This window comes from Ascidiella aspersa, chromosome 3 (genome assembly GCF_963924565.1).
Source record: "Ascidiella aspersa chromosome 3, kaAscAspe10.2, whole genome shotgun sequence".
Taxonomy (NCBI): domain Eukaryota; kingdom Metazoa; phylum Chordata; class Ascidiacea; order Phlebobranchia; family Ascidiidae; genus Ascidiella; species Ascidiella aspersa.
Window position 1 is genome coordinate 3786364 of NC_139449.1, and position 24179 is coordinate 3810542.

The 24179-nt window shown below is 34.5% G+C and overlaps 1 protein-coding gene across 1 annotated transcript in view; it reads right to left on the reverse strand.

The window, feature by feature from the left end:
• Positions 1 to 1963: 1963 nt before the first annotated feature.
• LOC146158141 (uncharacterized) overlaps positions 1964 to 24179 on the reverse strand; it is a 31334-nt gene continuing 9118 nt past the window's right edge. The window contains exons 8-25 of the mRNA XM_083383814.1: positions 23531 to 23557; positions 22918 to 22984; positions 21628 to 21785; positions 21158 to 21272; positions 19886 to 20086; positions 18865 to 18911; positions 17623 to 17820; positions 16969 to 17196; positions 14846 to 15006; positions 11598 to 11752; positions 10287 to 10549; positions 8780 to 8997; positions 7072 to 7254; positions 6034 to 6131; positions 4695 to 4826; positions 4199 to 4284; positions 3091 to 3248; positions 1964 to 2148 (exon numbers count right to left, since the gene is read on the reverse strand). Of these exons, the coding sequence (XP_083239940.1) occupies positions 1964 to 2148; positions 3091 to 3248; positions 4199 to 4284; positions 4695 to 4826; positions 6034 to 6131; positions 7072 to 7254; positions 8780 to 8997; positions 10287 to 10549; positions 11598 to 11752; positions 14846 to 15006; positions 16969 to 17196; positions 17623 to 17820; positions 18865 to 18911; positions 19886 to 20086; positions 21158 to 21272; positions 21628 to 21785; positions 22918 to 22984; positions 23531 to 23557 (2680 nt within the window). The remainder of the gene's footprint in view (positions 2149 to 3090; positions 3249 to 4198; positions 4285 to 4694; positions 4827 to 6033; positions 6132 to 7071; positions 7255 to 8779; positions 8998 to 10286; positions 10550 to 11597; positions 11753 to 14845; positions 15007 to 16968; positions 17197 to 17622; positions 17821 to 18864; positions 18912 to 19885; positions 20087 to 21157; positions 21273 to 21627; positions 21786 to 22917; positions 22985 to 23530; positions 23558 to 24179) is intronic.

Genomic DNA, 24179 nt, shown 5'->3' on the forward strand with positions numbered 1-24179 from the left:
CACAGATCTATAACGTAGCTTGATAAAAAATTGCAAAGCCAAAAAGGTCGAGTAAATCGACATCAGATAATTAAGACGTTTCCATACGAACTTGTATCATCTTCAGCATCTTCAGTTCATGTTAACTGAAGATGATACAAGCTCCTATCGAAACGTCTTAATCAAGATGATGTCGATCTACTCGACATTTTTGGCTTTGCAATGTATTATCAAGTTAAAAATACTTTTTCGAATTTTGCCAGCCTCATTTTAAATTAATATAACTTCTGTTTTTTTTATAAAGTTGTAAAAACAAGTTTGTGAAAGCCGTTCTAGCCCCTTACAAACTAAAACAACACAAAGCCGCGTCAAACTAAGTGAAATAGCAACAGTACAAAAAATGTAAAAACGTGATAAAAACGACTAAATTCAAAACTGCCAAAAAAAGTTTAAAAACAATAAAGCAAAAAACGATCCTATTATGCTTGCAATAGTGCGGTGTATGGTTGTGAGGTCATAGTTGAAGTAATTTTTAAACAATGCGATTTCAAACGTAAACACTTCAATTCTATCTACCGTAAGATTTTGCTCTAAATAAAAAACTATTCAAAATTAAAGATGACCGATAATATCGGATCGGATCCCATAACCGATATAAAGTAAAAAAGTATCGGAAAAGATGACCGATAATATCGGATCGGATCCGAAGCCCGATATAAAGTAAAGAAGTATCGGTACCCGTCCGATACTTGGGTGATATCGCAGCGTGAATTACCAGTTAAAAGTGTCGTAGCATTTTACGCTTAAGTAAAATTTCACAAATTTCGCGTTTTGATCAATTTAAATAGTTTGCTAGGGTAATGACGTCACTTGGTTTTGGATCGATCGGCGATACTTTAAAAATATCGGGCACCGCTATCGTAATAAAAATAGTAATGTCGGACATCCTTATAGTGAAAATAACCTTTGGTTTTTATGCCGGAAAATACAGGAATTACCAATCTACAAATTCTTAAAGTACGTAAAAGTTGAAATTGCGTCAGAAAATGACTAAAATAACACGTAGAAAATACACATTCTGCAGAAAATCTCACTTTTTAACAATACTTAACGAGAAGTTTATGAAATTGAAATCGTAAAGAGAATAAAGAAAATCCAAAATATTTGCAAAAAAGCCCTTTTGCGTGAATTTGTTTTGCATGTTGTAAGCGGTACTGCATTTAGATTTGATTAGAAGCAAGTATAAAATAGGTCCATTTTCTTATTTTATAAGCCCTTAATTGAAGTTTGTAGCAGTAAAAAGTACAAAACTGAAACGAAATAAAGATAATGATGCGTGTATGGTCTAAAAAAGTGTCATGTGCCGTGTTTTATAAATGAAACTTTTTAAGTGGTGAAAATTAAAGCGAGCAGTAGAGAAAATAAAACAAATTGTTTTAACAAGCACTTTTACATTAAAACTAAGGCCATACTTTTGCATAAATTTCACACAATGGTATATCTTTTCGCAAATAATGACTGGCGCACATTGAAGCCATATGAAAGAAACGACTTGTCCCATTCCATCGCATTTCCACTCAGTTCCCGATTTCTTTTTTTTATAGCCAATGACTTTCCCATTTGATTTAGCTCTCAGTTTTCCAAATATTGATTAAATCGAACAAATTTTATTATTACTTTAATTCTAGTTTTTATGCCAATGACATGACTTGAATTTTAGCATCTTTGCAAAACAACTGCCAACAATGACTTGTCCAATAGTTTTCATTATTCCAAATATTGATTAAAATCGAACGAATTTAATTAGTAGTTGGATTTTACTTTGTCTAGTTAAGGACGCGACTTTGATTTTAGCAAGTTTGCAAAAGGACTGCCAAATGAAGCCTCATCAAATTTTAGTTTTTATAGCCAATGATTTGACTTTGTATTTTACGACGACTTGTCCAATTCCATCGCAGTTCACCCAGTTCCAAGTTTTCCAATCTCACTCTTTCAGTTTAACATCTTGATCCACCAGTACTTGATTCTTCTGGGCAAAGTTGGCCACCCAGTCTGGGGGGTTGCGGTCGCTCTGACCCGCCCCAGCCCCACCCCCTGCCACGCCTCCTTTCTTGCCGCGCTGATTGGACTTGCCAGATCGAGGCTTTGCCTCTGGAAGAGTAAGAGTGTCTGTGGATATGAAAAAAAGGAAAAGAGTTACAACGTTATGCAAAGAGGCTTTTTGTTCTGAGCAACGTACTGCACTAGAACAGCGGTTCCCAAACTGGGGTCCGTACAGCCGTTTTACAGGGTCCACAATAAGAATTAGTCTTCAAGTTTTTAAACATTAGGCTTTAGCGAATGTTTTATTAGTCTAGGTTTTAAACCTTATCTGTCTTGATTTTCTTTAGTTATGCTTAATTATTTAATCATGTAGCGTGTTTCATGATGTCTCTTGTGACATCATAAAGCATCTATTATAGGCTGAACTACCTGCTATCAGCGAATCGTTCGCATTAGTTAAAAGTTGTTACATTGGATAGAATCGTGACTGCACTAGTGTACTACAAGAAACATGGGTCAACTGAACTGAACCTTGGATTTTTATAGGGCCGCGAAATATCAAAATAATTGCAACAGGTTCACCATGCAAGATGTTTATAAAAATTTTTGAACAGCTGCACTAGAAGTTAAAAAGACACAAAATATATAATTAAATACAATTTAAACAACAAATCAAAATAAAGTGTTCGCGAATAGATAAATGTTGCGAAAATGAAAGATTCAATAAACTTTGTACAATAAAGCTTTAATAAAGAAATAACAAAATGTCAGGTTACCTGAAAACTTGATTAAAAAAAACTTATAAAATAAAGAAATTGAAAGGCCACTAAAAGAGGAAAATGCATTAGGACAAAAAAATAAAAATAACAATGGAAAAAAATTACTAATTTTCCCTCGTATAAGCTCTATTACACCAACAATATAACGTAAAAGTATTTCTATTTTTTAAGAATAAGGCTTGGTTATGTTATCCCCGTAAATCAATTAATACAAATAGCATAACCTACAGCGAAAAAATATTGTGAAAAAGTATTAAGTTTTTTTTAAACAGCCCTACTGTTTACTCACTGTTGTCGTTTCCGCTAGCCGATTTTTCCTCCTGCATTTTCGCTCCCGCCTCCGGCTCCACCTGGATGACCTCGGACACTGTGAGCTTGGGAGGAGAGGGAAGGGGAGCTTCTTCTTTTTCTTCCTCCTCGTCTTCTTCAAGTGATTCCTCACGAATTCTAGGAGCAAGATAAATCAATTTATTAAAGAAAGTAATCAATTTATTAAAGAAATGAATTTAATTAAAAATAAAACGGTTTTCCACTGAATGTATTTAGACTCATTTCACTTTCACAATTTTGGACCAAAATCTCATTTCACTTTCACAATTTTGGACCAAAATCAGCAAATTTACGAAGTCTATTTGTACTGTGACGTCAATTTATGACGTCATTTTTTAATTTTTTTTTGCCTACAGTGGTCCACGCGAGATGAAAGAAAATTTTAGGGGTCCGCGGTAAAAAAAGTTTAAGAACCGCTGATATATATATATATCTCCAATACTTTGTTTAATTGTGTTTATTCTATATGAATTAAAGATCTAATGGCAGCTGATGGTTAATTCACAAGCTGTTGATCGAGTAATTTCAACTGCGATCAAGTATAAACTATAACAGTGCTTTTCAACCGGGTGTATCGTACACCACAGGGTGTACCAGAATTATCAAAGGGGTATTATTACAATCGGCCCATTATCAGGTATCATAATAATATATAAACAGGTTGATTACCAGACTGACTGGAGTGTTCAATACATAGCAAAACTTGTATTTAAGCGTAAGTAGCTTGTAAGATACTACATTCTATTTGTGACATCATAACCAAATATTTCTCTTGGTAATCGTTATTGTGGGGTATTAACTAGTTCTTCATAACACTTAATAGGAAATTTTGCAGCACAACAGGGTGTATGTTTCCATAAGGTTCAGTGCATTGTGTGGACTGGGGTGCACAAGTTCTTCAGTAAACGTAAAAGTGTGTACTGTTCCAAAAAAAGTACTGAACTATAATACACAGACTATTGAGGAAAAACAATTTCTGATAAAATAAGCGAACCAATGACGTAATAAACGACAAACGAGCGTTTACTCGGCCAAGTCGAGTGGAATAACAAAACTCAGACACTTACGGAGGTGCGAGTTGGTTGTTTGTGTATCGCAGTTGAGTGTGCCTTCTTTTCAAACCGCCTCTGAACTTGTCTTGAAGAGCGTTCATCTGAACAAAAAAAAACAACGTTTGGGCTAAAATTTATTTTAAGGAAAACTTTAGAGTAACAACCACTGGCCTAAACTTAAGTCTTTTTGAACGAATGGCTTGACCTAAATACTAAATAATTCTACTCGAGCTTAGGTCTTTTAAACAAATTACTTGACTTGACTTGTTTTTAAGATAAACTCGCTAAAAAATCAATGTATCGAGCACAAGCAATTCGTTGTGTGCCCAATGCGAAAAGCCTCCTGAATTTACAGTTTAGCGCCAATTCAACCAAATAAACTCAATTTGACCAAAACCGCCCACTAGTGTAAAATCTTTGACTTAAGTCTATTCGTTTAAAAGACTTCAATTAAGGTATCTTAAAATCATCCCCTTAAGTAAAATATTTGACTTAAGTTGCTCAAACGAACCTCGGCTCGATCCATGACGGTTATGTCTCCCAGGATTTGTCTCCTCCAATCGGGTTTGCGGGTTTGTGAGATGCGATGGTGGGGTGAGGAGGGAGCAGCTGATCTCCTTGTGTCCGGAGGAAGGGAGTCCGTCTATGAAGAAGAAGAAAAATATTAAAACGTTGGATAAAATAAATACGTTACTGAAGCTTCTTTTAAGTATATCATTATAAAAAATTTTAATATTTTCCACTCTTTGTAGATGTCAAAATATCGGTATATTTAACAAAATAGTTGCCGGAAAAACGGATTTGCATTTAAGGCCCGTTTACACTACAGCTGCGATGAGCTGAGCAAAGCGTAATTTGCATTTAAATTCTATTGTGCCGAGCGTTTCACGTTTTGCTAAACTCAAGCCCCGTGCAGCAGCTGCAGCTAGCTTTAAGTCACGCTTTGGAGCGATTTTCACGCATTGTTCAACTGCCATCGAAGCGTGAAAGTGAATTTGCTTAGTCTGCTACGCAGCCATAGCACAAACGCAATTTCACGCCCAGCTCAGCTCAGCTGTAGTGTGAACGGGCCTTAACTGTAAAACTGTTCTTCTGGCAAATAATTTTTAAAAAATATACCGATATTTTGATTTTTGCAAAGAGAATAAAATATTATAATTTTTTATAACGATATACTGAAAAGAAGCTCTTCATTGACAAATTTATTTTATCCAACGTTTCGGCCAGCTTATACAGCAGGGGTAGCCAACACGTCGATCGCGTCCAAATGTCTTATGCATTACAGTAGCTGTCGCACACAAGCGGAACATATGTTGTCTGAACAAGCCTAATAAAGCGTTCTTAGGTAACAAACCTCCATCGCTGGCTTGGAATGCAATTAACGCTCAAAATGTTTAAAAAGTGTTTTTTGTGACTTTTTTAGCGAACCAGTCGATCGCGAGTCTTTAAAATATATTTCCGTCGATCGCAATCAAACATAAGTTGGCTACACCTGTTGTGCAGGATGCCTTCATCAGGGAACGCAACATTACCACGCCCGACACCACGGAAAGTAACAGGACACAAAAGTAATGATAAAAATGCGTTTGCCAACGTTTAAAATAAAAAGTTATAAGGCGATATTGATTCCAGAAATTTTAGCAAGAAGCCTTTTGTTCAGATAACAATTGATCTCTACGGTCAAATAGGATGTAATATTTAAAAACGTATTTAAATATTTATAAAATTGGAAAATCGCAATAGAAAGCATGTGGCCGACAAAGAAACAAACGCCTGTTAAAATAAAAAAATCAAAAAAAAATGTTTCTAGACAAGTCTCAGAGGATATCTTAAGCAATTAAAAAACTCACGTCGAATTTTACGTGGTGATGGTGCTTTGGGCTTTCTGTACCAGTCACTGCTGTAGAAGACGACGGCTCAGCAATCATAATCGATGGGGCTTTCGCGTCTGGATCAAAAGAGAATCAACATCAGAACAAAAACAGGGAACAAATACAATCGATTCTATAAACGCCCAGTTGATTATAGGCTGGCCTTCTCTCTATTTTACATTTAAATATGACTTCTAAAGTTGTTTTTTGTTTTCAGAGGTTTTTCTAGTTATTTTTTGGTGAGTTGCTGAGCCTTAATTTACCATTAGTGTCTTTGTAAAACAATACCATTTCTAAAAAGAGTCAACTCACACTAGTGTCATTTTGCTGTGCGGTCATTTAAAAAAAGTGTAACTTTACCGCATGGTCAATTCGTAGAATTTGATTTTTTTCAAAATAGTGCACACTAAAAACATAATGTCATAACAAATAAGTGTCAATTCACGGAAGTGTTATTTTTCGGGGTAATCATTTTACAAAAGTGTCAATTTAAAATAGTGTAATTCGTTTAAGTTGTGTTTCAAAATAGTGTTGTTCCACCGAAGTGTAACTTTGCAAGAAAGATTTAATTTACAAAACTGTCATTTTACAATAGCGTCATTTTACAATAGTGTCATGACAAAGAAGGGTCAATTCACGGAAGTGTTATTTTTGCCGTGTAGTCTAGTCATTTCACAGAAGTGTCAATTTAGAATAGTCTAATTTGTGCAAGGTGAGTTCAAAAATAGTGTTATTCAACCGAAGTATAATTTTTCAATAAATATTCATTTGACAATAGTGTCATTTGACAATATTGTCACTTGGGAATAGTGTCATTTGACAATATTGTCACTTGGGAATAGTGTCATTTGACAATATTGTCACTTGGGAATAGTGTCATTTTACAATAGTGTTCGCGGAAGCGTTATTTTGCCAGGCGGTCATTCCACATAAGTGTCAATTACCGATAATAACCAATGTTTTGCTTTTATGCAGGTGTACATTGTTAAAAGTACATATTACAAAAAACTTTTTCACCTTCCTTAGCTCCGGCCACCGGAACCACGTGATCTGCGGGGAACCATCCTTCCGGGCCGCGGTACATGTTCTGTGTAACGTCACTGACGGTTACCACGTCACCCTGACGTAGGTTCATTTCGCGCGTGTTACGGGCGTGGAATTCCTTGATGACGTGAACCGCTTTCTTGAGTCGAACCACGCCTGGAACGAGAATCTTGTGCTTACAGTCCGACAATATGGTGGATTAAGGATATAAGTGTTAAAAAAGAAAGATAGTTTAACCACATTTCGGGCAAAACTTAGCAGTCCGTACCCTAAGCTTAATGAAATTGTCATGCCATTGCTGTTTCCTTTCCTATAAACATATCGTTGTGATTGTGGGTTTTCAACAATGTTACTTCTGAAGACAAAGCAGCGCAGTGTCTTGGATTATTAATATGACATGCGGCTGGAACTTTCCACCACTAAAGCAGCAATTAGGACATTGTCAGAGTAAAAACAAGCTGAACCATCACATTAACTGAATATGCAATAACTTAATAATGTAGGCCTACTATCATGTTTAGTGTGTATTTTATTTATATCATTCTATCATTCTAACTACCGGTTACTGTATAAACCAGTTTTTAATTAAAATGACTTTTCCCCCATTTTTTCAAAAGGTTGCCATCGATTTCTCAAATTTTTTTAAGGGGGCCACGGTATAAAAAAAAGGTTGGGAACCCCTGGTTTAGAGCTCAACAATATGGTAGATTGGAGATAAGCAGGAGGTTTAAACTCGAGTTCATGGACCCTTTAGGTTTACTTTGACTAGTTTTATCAGTGAAGGGGATCAGTGAAGGCCTAAATTATACTTGTGTGATTGGAAAGTAGAATAACTTTTTACAAAGAAAAAAAGTTTAATTAAAAACGCACTTTTTTGGTGCCTTTTAGTTGAATATATCAAGACCCCATTTCAGTTTCACAATTGTTGGACCAAGAACAGTGGGTTTTTAGTATTCGTCATATTAAAAAAAATCATGCCGACGATCGCCCACGCGAACCAAACTTTCTAGGGGTTCGCGTTAAAAAGAGTTTAAGAACCAATGATAAATTCAATTTGCGATTCAGTGGGATTCGAACTTATGGTCTTGGGAATTTTTGTGACAAATTTTATATTAAAAAATTAGCACCACTTGTATAATGGTTGAAGGGTTGTAGTAAGACGTAATAAGATTATCAAAGCCCATACAGAGGGCGGTAGCATTTTGAAGGTTTTGAATAACCCTTTATTCATTTTTAACATCAAATATTACTTATGTTTTGGCACCGGATGGTTTCGCCCCGTTTTATTTTTTCAAATGTACATTAGGCCAAAAAGCGTGGTATTTAACGAATACCATAGTTATCTACGTCAGTATTTCTTAATCACCGGATGGTTCGCCCCAGGGTGAATAAAATTTTTGCAGGGGTGAACCCACCAAAATGGTTGAATAAGGGTGAACCGTCAGAAATGGATGTTAGCTTGCGAGCAGGGCGGATATTTAGGGTGGTTATTTTGTGTTATATATAGACAAGATAGTTTTATCATATCATGAGACAAGGGTGAATGAAATCTGGAGATAGATGCTAAGGGTGAACAAAACTAAAAAAGTTTAAGAAGCACTGATCTATGGTATGTACAGTTCGCATTTCAAAGGTAAACAGCCTCTATTTCAAACGTAAACAAACACAAACAAACTCTTACCGTCGATTTGCAGCTTGCTCTCCTCTTTAGCAGAAGAAACCAGCTCCGACACTTTCTTTTCCTCTTGCTTGGTTTGGCGACGCTCCCTTCTTCTCTTGTCCTGTCTCTTCTTGAGCGCCTCTTGTCTCCTATCTACTCCTGCGCCCTTCTTCGCTTCTGATCTTTGCTCCTCTTGAGCCTCATCTTCTGCTACGGGAGGAGGTTTTGGTTTGCGGATGCTGCAAGGGATTAAAGGGATTAGAAATGCGATTGAAAGGTTTTGGGAGAGAGGAAGAGAAAGTGAAAGAAAGAAAAAATGAAAAAAAGAGGTGGAAGAGAGAAAAAAGAAGATTTCCAAAAAAAAGAAAGAAAGAGAGAGAGAGAAAGAAAGAAAGAAAGAAAAGGAGTGGAACGCATCCTAAAGGAAAAAAGCAGCAGATGGAAGAGAAAAAAGAGATTTAGAAGAAATAGAGAAAGAGAGAGAAGAAAAAAGAGCGGAACGAGAAAAAAAAAACAGGCGAGAGAGAAAACTCAGGGTGCATTTTTAAACGCAACTGTCCCATCAAAAATTTGTGCTTGATAATAATCTTAACTTTTTAGTTTTCAGTTTTTTTACAACGATCAAGGCAATTACAACTAACTGTAGGGATGTCTGATACTTGATATTTTATTCCAAAACCCAATAACTTGGGACTTTAAGTACGGCATATTCGATCCCAAACTAAGCGACGTTACTCTCTCGTCAAACAGTTTTTATTAGGTAATAACGCTAATCTTTGTAGGTAAAAATCGGTGGATATCAACACAAATAACGGCTAAAATATCAAAATGGCATCAGATCGGCACCGATACCACTCTCATTTTGAACTAGTACTGATGCTAACACTGGGCATCTATACAGTGGACTTTGATGTGTTTTTTAACAAGTGAAAAGAATTTAAAATTTGTAAACAAGAGGCTGATGTTAAAACGCAACTTAATAATGTTGACTAAAACTTCTGTATCAATTTGGTATCAGATCGGCACCGATACCAGCCAAGTATCGGACGATTACCGATACTACAACTCGACATCAGTTATCGGATGCGCGATATCGGACATTCCTACAAGGGGCAATAATTTTAATACACTGTTGCGCTATATCTTATCCACTGCTTAACAGCCTGTCACTAACCGGATATGCCGCACTCAAGTTAAACATTAGTATTTATTATCCAGTATGGCCGTGTGGCGCGAACGTCAACACTAAGCTCTATCCGTCGCACAGCGGCTAGCGCGTATGCCAACTCGCTACATTGTACCACAAAACGCTCAAAACCAAACCTGACTGCCGGGATTCTTTAGTTTCAGCAGTTTTGAAAACTAAGAAATTGCCCTTCAGCAATAAAACAAAGACGATAACAGTGAGTGGTCATAAGTGAAAAAAAGGCAACAGAACAAACCAAGTGAGGTGAAAGGAATTAAACAAAACAAGTTAAAGAAAGCGATCTAAAATATAATTTGCATAACACAACGACAAACAACGTACCTTGATTTTCTTCGCGCAGGAGTCGGATTCTCACTTATACTTGTGATGGTCATATCATCGTCATTCACGTACTGTGACCCCCTAGGGTCGGGGGTTGGGGTCCGGGACGGCCCCAGGGAGCCCAGGGTGCCGCGGCGGACCGCGTAGGGGCTGTTCGTGAAGGCGCCAAGGGTTCCGGAGCCGACGCTCGAACGAGACTTACGAGAACTGGCGAAGATCTCGCTAAGGGTGTTCTTGGCCGCTGATTTGAAAGACGTGCTTTCCTGAAAAATGGTAAACAACAGTGTTGTAATTTGACTTAAGTGGGACTGGTTTAAGTGAAGACTTGACAACGACTTGACTTAAGCGCGGACTTAACAAAATAAAGAAAGTTTTATTAGGTTTTATTGGGATGTAAACTGCATGCTCTTCTGTATGATAAGTCGTATAGTATTACATATTAATTACGTATAACATATAAAAAATAACATAAAATTCATGCTTTTTGTATGATAAGTCGTATATTATTCCATATATGTATTAATGTTTCTCCTTTTTAATTGAGTAAAAAAGTTTAAATTTAAATTTAGACAAATCTCCTGAATTTATTGTTAATTTTCACAGAGAAACGATTTTCGCGTCTCAATGTACACGAAACTTAGAAAAACACCCGAAATTTGAGCAAAGCTTGGTCCCAAATCATTACTTGAGATAAACGCAGTGCCTTTTGTATCACAATAGGCCAATAATAGGTGTCTGGCTTATATTGGTAGCCTTGGGAGTTATATGACGGGTTGTGGTACGCCGTCTATTCAGCAGTTCGGTTGGGGAAAAACGTGGTTGTTAAAATGTGACATTTTGTACCATGACTACTTACTGTTTTTTTCTATATATCTCTTCTATTGTAAGCAGTGCAAAAATGAGCATAACAAATTTTCAGGAAAGGAAAAATGTTTTTGTTTTAAAAAAAAATACCCTAAATCTGAATTTTTAAATTAATGTAGCACGGTCAATACTGAACAAAACATGTTCAGATTTTGTTTGTGGGGCTAGACGCAACCTAACAATCTCAGGGGATTCCCAATAAAATTTACTAAAAAAAGTGTACTTTTGTACAACCCTAATGTATAAGTATTATATGCATTTTTAGAAAATTCTGACGAACTGATTGAAAAGGACGACTGATTTCGTGAGCTTTTCCAAAGAAATCATGTTTTCTATACGTTTGCCGTTATTCTAGGCCAGTACGCTTCCAGAAATACACATTGCGTGCGTATATATATAATATATATATACATGACGTCACGGGTAGTGATGTCACTTGAAACTCACGTGATCGTGCGTTGCGTTTTTCTTGTTTCCGTCCAGCCCATTGTTATCGATGGCGAGTTTCTTGTAAGCCTCGATTGAAATTGCGACGAAAAGGTTCATCACGATCATATCAACGATCAAGTAGCAAGAAATAAAGTAGAACACCGACATCCAACCTGGAAAAATACATGTTTTAAACTGATGTTACATGTAAAAAAATGCATGTCAAAAATACTGTAAGGGGCAAGAAACAAAGTTAAATACCTGAAAAATACATGTTTTAAACTGATGTTAGGAAAAATTGGAGTTTTTATTTATATTCTGCAAGAATTCATACCAAAAGTGCATGTAAAAAAATGCATGTCAGTGGCAAAGAAAACAAAGTAAGTGGCAAGAAACAAAGTTAAATACCTGAAAAGTACATCTTTTAAACTGATATTACGAGAAATTGGAGTGTTTTTGTGTGTTTGCAAGAATTTATACCAAAAATGCACGTAAAACATTCTGTATATGCCAAGGGATAAAGTAGAACACCAACATTTTTACAAAAATAAACTTTTCCGGTCCTCACTTTTTCAATCTACGCTTCGGCTTCCTAAATAGGATGCCTTCATCAGGCAATGCAACAAAATAAAAATATCAAAGTCATACGAAAGTAGGTATGATTTTGAACGTTTCAAATAACTCTTTATTCATGGAAAATTTGTTCATTGAAAATGAATAAAGAGTATTTCGAAACGTTCAAAATGCTACCGACTTCTGTATAAGGCAATAGGCCTTCATATTCTTATTACGTCTTACTACAACCTCCAACCATTATGCTCCAAAGGAACATAATAAAAAGCAATAAGGGCGACGCACAACTCAGTTGTTAATGTTATCTTTCAACACCTGTTTGTATGAAGCTGTAAATAAAACGTCAGTTTTTGTATTCATTGTATCCGACCGCAAAAATTAATAATGTGATAAAAATATTGGGAACACAAAATAAGAGGAAAAAACAGCAATACCTAAAGCAGAAAAATCTATTAAACCATAGTATTAAGACCAATGGCCTTCCGAAAAAATAAGAACTTAATCGACAGAATAAGAACTTAATCGTCTGAATAAGAACTTAATCGTCTGAATAGTCCTATTTCTGTTTTGGCATTGGATATTTCGGGCTGTTTGGGGTTATTGGTGGGTAATGGGTGGGGTTATAAAGTGGGTTAGGGTGGAAATTTTAAGGAAGATAGTGATGTACTTATGGGTGAGTTTTGGATTTGGGTAAAGTGTTGTATAGGTCTGGTTTTGGCTATTTCGATCTTATTCCGACGGGTTTACGACTTTTAGACTATGTAGGCCTATTACGACTATTATAGTTATTATCCCTATTTTGGTCTTATTCCGATTTGTGTTTTATTCCGACGTTGGTGTTGTTGTTCTTATTTTGGTCTCATGGCTGGAGTCCGAAAATATTTTGATCGCCACAATATTGATTTTTGTGTGGTACTGTTATTACAAATAAAGGCAACTATCGTAAACGTATGTTTCGTGAAGTGTCAGAGAAAATTTGGCAAACGCGTATATCTCTTTGTGCATTCACAAAAAGTTGCAAAATAGGCCTAAACAATTGGTACCGATTTGCAAATTTTGACAAAATTCGGAAATGGATTCTCATTCTCCAAATCATATTTATTACGTAAAAAAAGCTTTAAAACAAAACAAAAAGTCTTATTACTCTTAAAACTTATTGAACATAAAATGGTCGTTATTACAGATATAATGTTGAAATCTTCCTAAAATGTCTATATTTAGCTCTAAAAGAATGTTTGTTTTTTTGCTTTAAAGCGCAAGCCAACATTAATCGCACAATAGGAAAGTCAAAACTAAGTTCACTTAAAGGGTTAGGCCGCTCAATTGACTCGCTATAATTGTTAAATGCCCCGGGTATATTTGCTGAGAACTTTCGCGCTTCAATCTGATTTATTGTTCCATTGTAGTCTCGGGCGTCGTTATGACGTAACACAGGCCATTCACCGCCGCGTCTTACGTAACAAAGCATTGTTTGGGAGTGGGTAGTGCCTTGGTAAATCCAACACGATGTTTTTCAGGAAACGCACAATCGAAAACAGGTGTTTTGACATTGTAGTTGGAAATAACTAAAATTTAAGAAAATTATTTCTATCTTTTAAAAATATATATTTTTTAAGTCAATTTAAGTTTTAGAAATCTTAATTATTCCCTTGATTTAAGGAGTAATTTAAGGAAAGTGAAAAACAAAGCGTTAAAAAAACTGCACAGACCAAATTGGTTGTCGAAAATGTCTAAAGTTTAAGGAATTTTTTTTTTTTTGAAATAAAATGAAGTTTAAAAATCGCTATTCTTTCCCTTGATTTTAAAAAGAATTTTAAGGGTAGTGAAAAACCATACGCATGAAAAATACCTGTATAGACCAAATCACAACATGCGCCAAATTACGTCACATGACTTCATACGATTACGGTCGGCGAAGTTTAGTGAAGGCAAAATATTGACTTAAGCCTCAACGGAGCCAGTAGTTTATGGTGCGACACACGGTCTACTAAAATACGAAAATGCTCGACAACGATTTATGTTTATGTAAAGGAACAATTCTTACATTTTTTGCCAGTCGTATTTGTATTTTTGCCAAAAAAGAACACGTCAGAATTTTGCTTTTCATTTCCAACATTACATAAATCGGTTATTTTCTTTGCAATATTAAAAATCAGTAAAGAATTATTTTAACCGTTAACAATATGCAAAATATTGTACCTACTTCTATACAGGATTTTATATTAATTAAAAAAAAACAGTCTTACGTACGTCCCTAAGAACAACTGCGAAGTGCGAAATACGTTTTTTGTCCAAGTGGCGGCGTACATCAATCAAATTGCAAAAGCACATAAAACATGACTAACTTTTAATTAACCGTTAAAACCTTAACGTAAAAAAATGAAAACAAGTCATTTAAAAATGTGACTTAAGTGTGCTTAAATAGAGTCAATGAATTAAGTCATTTTAAAGTAGAATATCAAGTCAATACAAAATACACTGAAAGTCATCGCAGGCTAACCAAATCTGTCGATCAATGATGCAAGCAACGCAGGCTAGAAAAAACAAAGTTCTAGCCTGCAGTGAGGTTTAATGCCGTTTTACCAACTAATCTACACAGGCTCAGAGAGGAGCGAGTCGAGAAACAATCAAATATTAAGTCATTACAACACTTAGTGTACCACAAGCCGAGAAATTCTATACGTTTCACTTACCAGCATCCAGCATAGCTCCCAGCATAATTTCGTGCCAGTCGTTTGTGGTTACGATCTGGAAAACGATAAGCAGTGAACAACCGACTGTTTCGAAGCCCACACCGCATCCGTACTCCACATAACTCCCCTCGTAACCTGCTAAGATGCTCTTCTCCAATGTACTGAAAATAAGGATGAATTTTAAGTTGAAAAAAAACTTTTTTTGCAACTAAAGCAAATTGAAAATTGGGACTGTGCTCGCAAAAAAGGTCCCATTTCGTAATTATAATTCTCAAAAACTCAATTTATTTCTTTTCTCGATTTTCCGGACGACCTGTATTTTTTCAAACGAAACAGCAATTTGCCACCCCTCTCTATTTCAATGTGATAAAAGGAAAATGTTTATAACAAATAAAAGGAAATGTTTATAGAAATTGTTTCATGGGTATTTAAGGAAAACAACAATACTTTTATTTTATATCTAAAGTTACTCAACTTTCATTAAAGCAAAAAGGAACATAACTATTGTCATTGATTAGAAAAGGTTACCCTTTTTCGGAGAGAAATAATTCGGTCGATTAATGGGGCCACTAAGTACACTCAACACTCAAACTCGAGGGACAGAAATACTTAGTTCGCACTTGAACCAAACTGAAGAAAACCCGTGTATATTCCCGGTTGTTAAGTGTTTTTGCGCAATAACTGCTTTCATTAAGTTCAGTGCAATGTATGTGCAATGCATTGCTCATAAAGTGTCTTAGTTTTGCCCTGGAATTAGAGTCCATTTTTCATTTATAATAACCCAAAACTCAATTTATTTCGTCTCTCTATTTTCCGTTTTTACCCCTTTATATTTCAATTTGTTCAAATATATGGGCTTATTGCTAGCCATCAATTGGTAGAAAGGTTTCTGGAAAGATGTAACTATTTCGGTCAGTTAACAGGTCCACTAAGTACACTCCAGAAGGAGAAATACTTTATTTCGCACTTGAACCAAACTGAAGGAAACCAGTGGATGTTCCCCTTTGTTAAGTGTTTTTGTCACATAGCTGTGTTTTTGTCACATAGGGTTGATTGAGATTAACGCAATACATTACTGTGTCCTAGCAATGCATTAAAGTGTTGTCTTAGTTTTAGGCTGGCATTATATTTTTTTCAATAAACGCAAGTACGTAAGTAAAGTTTTTTTTTACGTTTTCATTCATATTTTCGGCCTTGAAAGAAAAAAAAATCATTTTTTAAAGTTGATTTTACAATTTAATTGCTTCTATTAAAAGTGCTGTCCAAACAGGCCGAATAAAAATAAAAAAATAAATCTGAAAACCACCTAATATTTATCCCTTAAGGCAAACAAGTGCATTATGTAAATGTAAAACCAGGCGAAATGGCCACGTACACGACACAGGTATCATATAACTTCAAAAAGATAGCACAAATATTGATACCACCTCGAGTCTTCGCAAAGACTAACAAACCCAACCCACTAATCAATCAACAATCTTTCAAATAACCAGGGTATGTCATACATTTAGTTGCGATACCGATACCCAACATTTTGGATCAAATGTACAGCTTTTTGATCCAATACTAATTGATGTCGTTACTATGGCCGAACAAAGGCAAAGTAATTTAGGTTTAAAATGCCAAAAGACATTTTTCAGCTTATTAGGCCGAAATTCGCTTGGAAAGCAGAGTATATTTTAGTTGATATAATTTACTTTTTTTCATTAACTTTCAGTGTTGTAATGACTTAAGTCAATGACCTGACTTGACTTAAGTCATTTGGGCAAAATTACTTGACTTGATTTAAGTCTTTTGGACAAATAAATTGAGTTGAAGTGAAGTGTTTTCCTTAAGTATTTTTGTTATAATATTGAGCTATTTATCCAGATTTTTTCACATAAAACAATTTTCTTGCTATTTGTTGCATTTTTATGATTTTTTAGTTCAGTTATTGTTCATAATCGTACTAGTTAAAAATTCTAATAGTTCAACGTTTGATTTTATGACAAGGACATGACTTGAAGTTGACTTGCTCTAATTATGACTTGACTTGCGATATATCGGTAGAAGCCAAATATCGGCCGATATTATCGGCAAACAGATATATCGGTCTATCTCTACTAAATGTAACAAAAACTTACTTGTTTTGGAAGATCTCGAACCCGACTACGGCGTAGAAGAAGATAATGGTTAGAACGAGCAGAATAAGGTCGAACATTACTGGGTAGATGTTGCGCAGAACAGCGACAGCCGTGCGAGCATGTTGTGAGTTGAAGACGGCCCTGACCAGGATTGCGAGGCCAGATACGACCGAACATGCGCCCAAGTAGATTGGCTCGACACGCGGGGATTGGAAAAAGAGAATGTACCTGCGATTTAAAAGAGGAAACTTACAAAGTCGTTTAACCTGCGTTTTAAGAGTAAGTTTTGGGTGAGAATGGTGTTTATATTTAGAAAACTACGATCAGCAAAACATCAACATAGCATTTCCTAAAAAAACGTAAAAATATCAGCAATTGGAACAGCAGAACATTACACCCCATTTACTTTTAAGGCCCGTTTACACTACAGCTGCACTAAACTGCGCCGGGCGTAAAAATCGCTTCAAAAAATATGTTTTTTCTATAGCATCACTGGGCTTGAGTTAATCGCTCCAAAAGAGTATTTTTTCCAGCTGCACAGGGCTTGAGTTTAGCAAAGCGTGAAACGCTCGCCACAATAGAATTTAAGTGCAAATTACGCTTTGCTCAGCTCAGTGCAGCTGTAGTGCAAACGGGCCTTAAGTCAAAACTCACCAGGCTATGTAGCCAGCAGTGGCGACCAGCACCATACTCATATCGAGCACGTCAAACACATTGAGTAGGTTTCTTCCGTCAGCTGCAAGCCTCAGTATGAACTCGATCACGAAGAGAGCGACTATGGTCGACTTTGTGGACTGGATTGCTAGTTGAGCTGTGTCTGATATTCCGTACCACGTCAGACAGAACAGTATGCTAAACGGAAAATATATTTATATTTACAGAGTGATCTACCTATTCCAAAATAGCTCTAATTTATTCAAATTCACCGAAAATTTTCTCCATTTTTGTAGGTATGTTATTTCATGTTTGGCAATCAAATAAATGATTTTTTTCAGATCTGCTAGGTGAATTCGTTTTTTTTATTTTTTTGAAGTCAGAGTATCTTGTGAAATCAGTAGATACGGTTCAATGTCGAATTGAGAAGCTGGTGGCGAATGATAGTGCTCATATTGAATTTTAAATAAAATTCCATGCAGTTTATTTTATTCTCATATTCAATAATTGAAGAAATTAGACTTTAAAAACAAATTATAGATATTTCAGTTAGAATCGGCAGTTACTTTCGGGTCACCCTATATATATCCAGGGCATTTTTAAAGTGTTTTAACAGGGCTGTGAAGTCGTTTAAAACAATCCGAGTACTTTCTGAGTCCAACTCCGATTAAAAAACGCCTATTACTATTCCTGAGTCCGACTGCGGCCAAAAAAAGAACCCGAATCCGACTGCGGCCAAAAATAAACCCGAGTCGACTCTGGCCAAAAAATAAACCCGACTCCGACTCCGGCCAAATGCGCGATTTCGTCGAGTCCCGAATCCGGCTCTGACTCTACGGCCTGTATTTACGCATTTACCTAACTTAATTAAGGTGGATAACTGGATATATAAAGCAATCCAATCATAGGAGTGAAATATAACTCACACACAATACGTGGTTAAAATATTGGTTGGGTCGTGACTGTAGTAGTTTTATAGTTAAATTTTTTGAAATTGGTTCTGAGAAAGATTTCGACAGATTTAAGAATATTGCAGAAGTCATACGAAGATATTGCCTAAAATAATTAAATTCGCGCTGAATAATGCTAATTTTAATGTTTTGTTCGCTTATAATTATTTTTTGTTCGCTATAAAAGTACATAAAAAGAATTGGGTCGCCAAAGATTTGTTGTTATATTTACGTTTCAGTTTTGGGGTCTCCACGAAATACATTGAAACACTGAATGAAGCTCACAACTTACCTGTGGCATAGTATCAGGAATAGTACAGAAATGGAGACGACCCTTGCCTGAAAAAATTAAACATGGTTTACTAGGATGTTTGTTTTTTATTGGCTGTAATCACTTTTTAAATGGCAGACGCTTAACTAGACTTTTTAAAGTTTAAAAAAGGTAAAAAAATTACCAATTAGGTTTCACATAAAAACAAATTTCCTTTGCATTAATTCCCACTAAAAACTAACAATCAGTTTTAAGATTGTAGTAAGACGTAATAAGAATATCAAAGCCCATATAGAAGTATGTTGAAAATGAATGAAGAGTTATTCGAAACGTCCAAAATAATACCTACTTCCATATGGGCTTTGATATTCTTATTACGGTTTTAAGAAAAAGCAACATATATATTTTAAATGATTAAACATTTCAAGAATTTTGGATTGCATTATTTTGTTTTCAGGAAAGAACTTAAATAGGCCTTTTCACTTTACTTTGCCAAAAAAACACTTGTTTTTCAAAAAATGACTTGGCTGGGACTTAATCTATTCCCTAAATAACGAAAAAATCTATTTCCGAATAACTCCATCCCATTAGCTAAGTAATACACTCAAGCTAAGTTACATTGATCGCTTTGCAGCGCTTGCAAAAATTAAGATAAATTACCCATAAAAAATGTATAATGAAAGCACATAAATTTAACCGAATTCATCTCAATGACTCAAGAGCAAGTCAAGTCATTTAAAAACAGTGACTTAAGTGAAATTATTTACTTGCTTGACTTGGACTATTGCCTGGTTAACAAATTCAACGTCGTCCCATTAGTAAATAAATATCAAATTAAAAAAAGTAAAAGTTACAAATTAAAATAAAAAAGATAAATTAAAAAAAAGGGAAAATTTCAAAAGTTGAATATTAAATAAACATAGTAAACGCTGAATGTTAAAAGAAAAAAAAGAGTGAAAACTAAATGTTAAACAAAAAAAATGTGAAAGTTGAATATCAAAATAAAAAAAGAAGTAAAAATTAAATATTAAAATAAAGTTACGTGTATAATCGCTTTGCAGCGCTTGCGGATTTTCAAGATGAACTCGTGCGTCGATTCTTCAGTTTGCTCAGCCGATGGCTCTTCCTCGAAAACAAAGCTAAGGGACTCGATGAGTTTTGTGGTCCAGTCATACGAGTCAATGAAACCGTCGCCGTACATGTTCACGTAGTTTATCAGCTCTTGGTTTTCTTCGTCCGTGTTCTGCCAATAAAAAAATTGTTTTTTCTAAAATAAATCAATAATTTGTTTTTTCTAAAAAAAATTTTTTTTTCTATTTTTTTAAATTTTTTTTCTGCCAAAAAAAGCCATTAAAATTCGCTGAAAAAGTTTGAAAAAATGACCGATTTAAAGAATTAAAAAAAATGAACAATTCACGATAAGGTCTATTTCAGGGTTTTTGAGTGTTACGTGTTTATCAACACAGTAAACAGTTTTGTTCTATATTATTATGTAATAATTAGGGCGATTATTTTTTGACTTGTCAAAAAAAGTCAAAATCATTTTCAAATGCTCAAAATCGTTAACGAAATTATAAAAACTAGTCATTTCAACTATTTACACAACATTTTTCTAAAATAACCAGCGTCTTGTTTTTCCATGACATTTTTATAGTTGTTTGTCTTTCTAAAATGATAAACCCTAAAAAAATTTAAATATGGTTTAAATACTTAGTGAGTGTTTAGAAGAGTAAAAACAAACAAACAATGCCTAACAAGTTTAAAAAAAGTTTTTTTAACAAGTTTAAAAAACACAGGTTGTAACAACAACTTGTGTAAATAAATTAGATATTTTTGGAAAATCCGAATTATTTTTGTGTTTTTGAAAACATAAATGAACTAAATATAGTAAATACAATTATTTGCAAAAATGACATTGCTCACTGCTCAAAAATATTCCCCGATAAAATATTGGCAGTCGTTTGCTCATCACAAACTATGACTTTATATATATATATATTCAATTATGCTTTTTAATTTTAAGTTGTTGATTTTTTAAAGCTTTTTGTCAATTACAAATTTGTTTGTCCGACAAAGATTTCAAGTATATATGCCAGGGGTGTCCATCTCAAACACGCCGACATGCAAATTTTTATCTTATAACTTCTTTCCGTGCCAAAGTTTAGTAACAATGTCTTTATAATATTAAAAGCGCATTTTTAAAGAGGTTCAAAACTCACAATCTCCTTACCAGAATGACTTACGATGAACATTGGAGCATATTATTATTATCACATTGCTAGAATAACATAAAAATAACTAAAAAAAAAATAACCTTGGGCTTAAGAATTGCAAACAACTTGAGCAACTTTGGGTCGTTGACAGAAAGTTGTCCTGTTCCGAGCGGGTCGATTAAGTTCCAAGCTTTTGCTAATTCCTCTCTTTGTTGTCTAAAAAAAAATATTTAAGAAAGCCCTACCTCTCAGAATGCTAAAAGAAGTAGGGTTCTAGTAAACACTACAATTTTAGGAATTTTTATAACTTGAATTGATTTAATCCCCCCAAAATCATAGTATTAAAAGGCTACGTTTTGTTAATTAAGAAAGAAAATATTTCACTCTATAGAAAGCTTTTCAAAACCCACAAAAAGAGCATTAAAAGTGTAAACATTTCTATGACTAGAGATAGTCCAAATATGAGTTTACCTATAACATAAAAAATGCTACAAAAAGAGTAATGTAGTGCATACATGAGCTCCTTTGAAATCATACCTGGATTTTGGGAAAACATAACTTCTTTACTTACCTTCTTTCCTCCTTCACATGCCGCTTGCTGTAAACCCAGTAGCTCTCGACGATAATTGCGAGCAATATTGCGGTGAGAAAGAACACGCCGGCGTAAAGATAAAGTCCAAAGTAGAAAAAGTTGGTCCAGCTTTTGTCGAAAGCAGGTATGATGAATTCCTGGAAAAAAATCACCGAGATTAAACCACAGTTTAGTTATAAGCAACTATACCCAGTACGACTTGGTTTAAAAGATTTCTTTCTACACTGTTTATAGTTATGAGTTAAAGTCATAAAAGCCAACTTTTGTTTTTGACCAGGGTGCCCAAAATTTTGCTTTAAACATGACATCATAAAATGCCCACTGAAAAGATAAGTTTTTATGCAGACTGGAAAAAGAGGTAAAATGTCTTTTCAGTTTAGGTAAATATTTGACCAACTTTCTGAATTTATGTGAAAATAATTCCTCAAATCGTACGCATCAACAGAACTATAATGTATTTTCGTTTTAGGGGGGCTAAGCACTAGAGATAGACTGATACATCAGTCTACCGATAATATCGGCCGATATTTGGCTTTTACTAATATATCGGTATCGGTAAATATAAGCCGATACTGTGACCGATATATTAGTAGGAAAACAAGATATAATTTTTCTTCTACAACAAACAACTTACCCATTTTTTGGATCAAAAAGATTTGGGTTTTAGCAACACGCTAAGTTAATATGCAAAATAATAGTTGAATAATTAAGAAAGGTATATAAACTAAAACGTTATTTTGATTCTATTTTTAAATTGTTCAAGTTTTGAACATTTCCCAGGTATATAAAAAATCGGTATCAGTCCAAAAAAGTGATTTCGGTCTATATTTACTAAGCACCCCAAGTTTTTACTAGGGGATGTCACTGTAAGCACCCCAAAGCACAGAACGGCGTCCATGCGTCAAGTATAAATTTAAAAACCTACTTTACCAAAATCTGTAACATGTAATTGTTTGATGCACAGATACTTTTTATTATTGTCATTGTTAAAGTCTCAGTAAAAGCAAGTTTTACTAAAATAATACAAGTATACATTTGTTAACATTCTTTACCAAAACCTATACCATGTAATTATTTGTTGCACAATTTCACTAGAGAAGGGACCTTATCAATCGCCAAAGTTTTGTTGAAAAGCAAATTTTACTAAGTTATTCAAATAAATTTTACTAAGTCATTCCCTGGCAGTCGTCTTTAGTTTAAATGGATAACAATCTTTAAAACCTTTAAAAAGTCAAGAATTGCCAAAATAAATTCTTGAAAAAAGCTTACCGGATAATTTTCAGTTGACATCAAAACAAACATGTGCATTGCCGCATTCGCAACTTGGTCGAAAGCCCTGCAAAATATGTTTAAAGTTTAGAGGGGCTATCAAATAATTAAATACCCTAAATAGCTTTTAGACTAAACTATAATTTTACAATAGACTTTCAAAATGACTTGTTTACAACAATACTGGCGCAAATCCCCAGATCACTGGTTTTTCTCTTGTGAAAAAAAATACACATTTTAAAGGCATTTTCTGCAAGTCAATTAACTCAGGTAAACAAGGAAATATAGATTAATCGCTTTTTACATTAAAAAAATGCTTTCCATTGCACTAAAGTCTCAAGTGTTTGAAAACAATGACTTATTAGAAGTTTTCAAATGAGTGACTTAAATTTGACTCGACTTAAATTTCACAAGTCACTTTTTTGACGTTTCTCAAATGTAAAATATGTATAAAATGTTTATAAAATTAAGCCAATACACCAGGCAATTTATTAACCTAAGAAGTGTATAAGAACAAATTCTAATCTTACAATACAGGTCAACCAATGTAGAAACTAATAAAATTCGGACACTGGACAAATAGCTTGTTCTCACACAAAGAAGTAAAACTTACCCAGAGTAAATGTTTGTGCAATTCCAACTGCAAAAATAAAGGCAACAGGTTATTCTTGCACATTTATTAAAACATAAAAATGTACTTTTGGTTGATAGCCCAAATTGTCACATTCAAAAATTGAAAACAAGTGGCCCTGTTGACAATTTGTATATTTTAATTACGAAGCTTCCCTACATACCAAGCTTTATTAGGCCAGAGTAAGTAAAGCTATAAAAAACGTACATGAGAAACATCAGTTAGGTATAACCTTTTTAAGTTTCGGTAAATCTAACTTGAATCCATAACTTAGAATCAAGGAAGCGTTTAAAGAATTTAATCACTTAAACAATATTTTACATTTTTTAAGGATATTTATAAAACTTTGGCTATTTTCATCTTATCCGTGGGCAATACAACAATCATGTGTGTCTCATAATAAAACAGAATACAACAAAATATAGCTGTATGACAATTTATTTTAAGGCTGTAAAAAAGAAGTTTTCTTTACTTAAATTTTTGAAACAAGATGAAAGTGTCAAACAGTATATGAAAATCCTTAAATAGTGCATCGGTTACAGCCGAAAGCAAAAATATTTTTAAATCTATTTGACAATTGTTATAAAAAAAATGTGTTCATAAACTTTCTATGCAAAAAGGAAGCAAGTGT